The sequence below is a fragment of the Chinchilla lanigera genome, unplaced genomic scaffold (assembly GCF_000276665.1).
Source record: "Chinchilla lanigera isolate Chin_1 unplaced genomic scaffold, ChiLan1.0 scaffold00203, whole genome shotgun sequence".
NCBI classification, from domain to species: Eukaryota; Metazoa; Chordata; class Mammalia; order Rodentia; family Chinchillidae; genus Chinchilla; species Chinchilla lanigera.
In genome coordinates this window covers 157,280-162,359 of record NW_004955604.1, presented here as the reverse complement: position 1 = coordinate 162,359, position 5,080 = coordinate 157,280, and the positions used below count along the sequence as shown (strand labels likewise).

Below are 5,080 nucleotides of genomic sequence, written 5' to 3'. Positions count from 1 at the left end.
GACACAATGCGGTGCTTGCACATGTATGTTTGATTTATTTCACTTATGAGTATGGTCTCTAGTTGTGACCATTTAAATATAAAGGACTCGAGTTTATCTTTCTTTACAGCTGAGTAATATTCCATTATATAAAAGTATCATAATTTTCTTATCCAATCCTCAGTGGATGGACATTTCTCAGCACAGTTTTGATCACGCCTTGTAAAGGCACTAGCAAAGGAGGACTTCTAGAACCGCTTCAGGAAAGTGCCCGGAAGTGTGGGGTGAGTGTGTCGGAATCGAGGAGTTGAGGGGAGTTAGGGGCAAGGTGTTTTTTACTCTAATAAATTTTAAAAATTTAAATATTTACCATATACTTTGATCACCCCGTGCCTATTTATTAGTGAGCTTCCCCTCCTCTAGGACACAAAACCCAACACTACAATTCTCAGGAGGAGGTTTAACTGGCTCCCTTAGAGGGTGCAGTCCACGGGTAACTGGCTCCAAGGCAGGAACATCATGGCGGAAGGGCGTGGGGTCAGCCGCTCAGGTCATGGTGGCCCAGGGGGCCAGCACCGGAGAGCAAGGGGCCAGGACCAGATATGGTGCCCAAGGTCACACCTCCACAACCCCCAGACACACCCAGGAGTGCACTCTACTAACCTGCAAGACGTTTTTTTGTCTTTCTGAGACAGGGTCTCCCTACGCAGTTCAAGCCGGCCTTGAGCTCACTTTGTAGCCCAGGCTGGTCTCAAACTTGCAGGGATCCTCCTGCCTCAGCCTCCCGAGTGCTGGGATTATAGGCGAGCGTGACCACATCCAACCAGCATTTTCTAATCCAATGAAGCTGACGTATCAGGATTCACAGTCACGTCTATACACGTGTGTACACACATGCACACACATATACACACATGCACATGCAACACACATACACATGCGTACATGGCCCACGGTGCGTGCTTACACTCACACATCACAACATGTGCTGCACACTCCCCTAGACATCCTCACACACGTATGCACACCACACACGGACACACGCATGCAGAGCACAGCACGCACGCAGGCTGGCTACCTGTGGCCCCCTCCTCGGGCTCCTTGGAAGAGCTGGAGCTGAGGGGAGGGAAGCAGAGGAGAGCACAGAGAGAGAGGTCAAGGTCACCACGGCCACCTTGGGGAGGCAGGGTGGGGCGCAAACGCACCGCGCGGTCTCAGGAGCAGGGAGAGCCGAGGCCAGGGGCAGCTCAGCGAGAGGCCCTGGAGGACGGTCGGGACTGACCACAGGGCTGCGCGGTGGCCGTGAGGAGTGGGACGGAGAGCAGCCAGTGGCCGTCGGAGCTGGCCGGGGACCCTGAGAGCTTGGGGTCAGACGGGCGTCCGGGTGTCAGGGGACGGCAGGGCGCAGGCGCGAGCGACGATCTCTACCTTTGGGGCGTGTCGTCAGGAGCTGCTCCTGGTTTACAGAAGAGGCGAGGAGGGCGATGAGCGGTGTCTGGCTCCGCCACCCCCAGCCGCTCCGCGCTCCGGGACCAACCGCACCGGGCGTATTTGTAGACGAGGTAGGCAGCGAGCAGGACGATCACACCCGAGACGACGGGGAGCGCGATCCCGGGGGCCCCTGGGGAGAGACGGCAGGCAGGCCCAGCAGCCCGACGCGCCCGGAACGCCGTCCTGCTCGTTGGCACCTGGCCAGAGCTGCCCACTCACATGCGGGCTCTGTCCACGGGCACCCAGCTCCGCGGCAGAGAGGGACGCCCTGCCCACCGCGCAGCGGGCCTGCCCCGGCCCGCCCGCTTACCTGGCCCCTCTCTGCTCCTCCGGGGAGACGTCGTCGTTGCTTCCGTCGTACTCACAGCGTGCAGTTCTTGAGTAAAAACAGGAACATCAAGTGGTAGAACAGTAATCTCAGGTCAGAGCGTGGACGATCATGTTACAGACTCGCTAGATTGTTTGCAAAGGCAAATCTACAGGGGGCAAGTATAAAGCCCCGCTCATACCATACATCAACCTGGGGAGGACTGGGGGGTGTTTTGTTTTATCTCTTATTTGTGGAAAGAAAGCAACTAGAAGCCGGGTAATCCCAGCACTCGGGAGGCTGAGGCAAGAGGATCATTGTGAGTTCGAGACCAGCCTGGGCTACACAGTGAGCTCATGGCCAGCCTGAACTGCACAGCAAGACCCTGTCTCAAAAAAAAAAAAAAAAAAAAAAAGAAAGAAAAAAGAAAGCAACTCGAAGCAAATGTGGTTAACTGAATAATTACAGTTCAGGGAGGTGGATGTGTGATTGTTTTTGGTTTGGTTTGGTTTGACTTGGTCTCTGGAGATTTCACCTTGGGGCTCAGGCTGGCCTCAAACTCACAGTGATCCTCCTGCTTCAGCCTCCTAAGTGCTAGCATTATAGGCATGCACCACTATGAGTCACTGTTATATTATTATGATTTTTTTTTTTTGGTAGCAGGACTTGAACTCAGGACCTTGTGCTTGCCAGGCAGGCGCTGTGCTGCTGAGCTATATCCCCAGCCCACTATTGTGATTTTAATTTTAGGATAGTGTTCAAATTTTTCAAAAGAGGAGGCTGGGCATGGTGGCACATGCCTGTAATCCCGGCACTCAGGAGGCTGAGGCAGGAGGACTGTTTCGAGTTCTAGACCAGCTTGGGCTACAAAGTGAGCTTAAGGCTGACCTGAACTGCATAGTGAGACCCTGTCTCAAAAGAACAAAAAAAAATTTTTTTTTTCAAAAGAAAGGAAATTCTCCACTCTCTTACCAGTTGGTGAAAGGAAAGATTTCTGAGTTTTAGTTCTATCTAAGAAAGAAAACAAAACAATATGAGACACTGAGAAAAATGACCAGAGATTCCAGAAAGGGTCTGACAACAAGGTCAGAGATGCGCTCAGCATCCTGTGCCAGGCTGCCCCAAGGGGGCGTCCTCCCCAGGGCCCGGCGGTGCCCTGGAAGACCGCACGGCCCCTGCACCCTCAGGACAGCTCCGTGCCCAGCTTGGTGGGACTGCAGGCGGGTCCTGGCACTCGCCACCCTGTCCCTTTTGGTTACAGACACTGTTCTCAAACTGTTCATGACCACCGATGCCAGCCCTCCTCTTCGGGAGTCACAGAGGTGGTCTGGGGCACGCGTGGGCACTGCAAGCCCGCTTTCCTGGAGAGAAAGGCGTGGAGCCTACGGCTGTGCCACCCTGAGCGACTGGTCTTTGCCCGGGTGGACACTGACGGGGTCAGCCTGGCTAGCACTTGCAGGACAGAAAGACACACAGAGACCAGGTCATATGCCCGGGGCAACAGGTCCAGAGTGGGTCTTAACTTGGGTCCCTCTGACTTCAAAACCCTCCTCAGAACCTCCACACCTCCGTAAAGGTCACTGGGGATCAGGGTCAGCTCTGCGTGATTCTGCTTTGGAAATTCGGGGACCTTTGTTGCTGCCCTGTGGGACTACGAGGTCTGGTCCCGGGGACAGACCTAGACAGCAGCTAAACACGCAGGCCCGGGCACCAGGGCGCGAAGGGGACCGGCAGAGCCGCCGTGGAAACGACTGTGATGGCTCCCCAATACACACAAGCCGGAGTCCCCCATCCAGCACCCCGGCCGTTCTGGCCGCTCAGGCTGGGCACGAGCCCCACCTGTTCTCCGGAAGCTCCCGAGAGAGAGGGGCGGGCGGGCGGCACGTCAGGGCGAGGGGCCAGCGCTGTGGAGGGGTCACTCACCATCTCCACTGAGGACTGCGTGGCGGGGGACGCACAGCCCTGCAAGAGAGACCCGTGGGACCCGGTGCCCGCCATCCGCCTGCGCGGCCTGGGAGCCGGGCTCCTCTCTGGAAGCCAGGGGAGGCAGGTCCGCGGCCTCCCTCTCCCCGCTCCTGAGTGGGGGCTTCCTCTTTCTCTGCTCCGGTCCCAGCTCCCCCTCTGTTTCCCGGGTGTTCTGTTTTGTTTTGTGTTAGCTGTGCTTTGGACCAAACCCTGCTTTCACACTGAGCTGAACTCCCAGCCCTTTTACCGTTTTGAGACAAGAGTTTGCTACGTGGCTGCCTCGCCCGGGCCTGGAACTTGCTTTCCTCCTTTGTCCCTCTCAGCTGCACCCCCCTGGCAGAATACTCAGAGCTCCACGCTGCCCTCCCACCCGGCCTACCTCCCTCATCCCTCTTGGAAACAAAACTGGAAGCCAGGCGTGGCGGCACACACCTGTCATTCCATCAGTCAGGAGGCTGAGGCAGGAGGATTCCCAAGAGCAGCAGGCCAGCCTGGGCTACACAGTGAGTTCAGGGCCAACCTGAACTACACAGGGAGACCCTGTCTCCACACTCTTCCCCCAAAAAAGAAAGTCTGGGTTATTTTGAGGGAAAAGCAGCAAACAGGAGAGAATACGTGTGTCACAAACGTGGCAGAGAGCCAAGGGAAGTGGGGACACGACTGGCTTCTAGAAAAGAGGAAATGTGTGCCGTGCCCAGCGCTCGCTCGCTCTCTCTGGTGTGTGCCTGACAGAAGGAAAGTCACTCTTTGCCGGGCGTGGTGGTGCACGCCTGTAATTCCAGTGGTTGGGAGGCTGAGGCAGGAGGATTGCCGCAAGTTTGAGGCCATCTTGACCACACTGCCACCCACAGCCCACGCGCGACGTGAGGCGACCCTGCTGTCCCCAGGCACTTACGAACACAGAGCCAGAGCAGGAACGGGAGGCCCATGGTGCCCGCCTTGGCCTCTTCCAAGATTTCTTCCGCTCTGCCCTTTGAGTCGAGCCAGGATGCCGGCTCTGCCCTGCAATCGGCACGGACAGCTGTACTTCAGGCTCTGAACCCTCTGAGCCCACCCACAGCTTCTGTGCGGCAGCCACTATCAGGAAATGAAATCTCGGTTTCAACACTCACGGCAGGCACACGCTTGCCTCCTGGGCCCTCCCGTGGCACAGGGAGGATGCAGGCCCCTGCTGCCAAGGCATGTCCACAATCAGGCCAGAGGCCGTGAGAAATTCCTAGTCAAAGGCCAATAACAGGGGCTGGGGATTTAGCTCAGTGGCACAGCGCCTGCCTGGCAAGCGCAAGGTCATGAGTTCGATTCCCAGTACCAGAAAAAAAAAAAAAAAAAGGCCAATAA

At 56.5% G+C, this 5,080-nt stretch overlaps 1 protein-coding gene across 1 annotated transcript in view; it reads right to left on the bottom strand.

The window, feature by feature from the left end:
* Window positions 1-4,808, bottom strand: part of LOC102016543 — an 8,430-nt gene extending 3,622 nt beyond the window's left edge. Inside the window, exons 1-6 of the mRNA XM_013510085.1 lie at window positions 4,638-4,808; window positions 3,701-3,739; window positions 2,750-2,788; window positions 1,781-1,846; window positions 1,408-1,600; window positions 1,058-1,095 (exon numbers count right to left, since the gene is read on the bottom strand). Coding sequence (XP_013365539.1) covers window positions 1,058-1,095; window positions 1,408-1,600; window positions 1,781-1,846; window positions 2,750-2,788; window positions 3,701-3,739; window positions 4,638-4,671 — 409 coding nt within the window. The 5' untranslated portion in view covers window positions 4,672-4,808. The remainder of the gene's footprint in view (window positions 1-1,057; window positions 1,096-1,407; window positions 1,601-1,780; window positions 1,847-2,749; window positions 2,789-3,700; window positions 3,740-4,637) is intronic.
* Window positions 4,809-5,080: the final 272 nt, after the last annotated feature.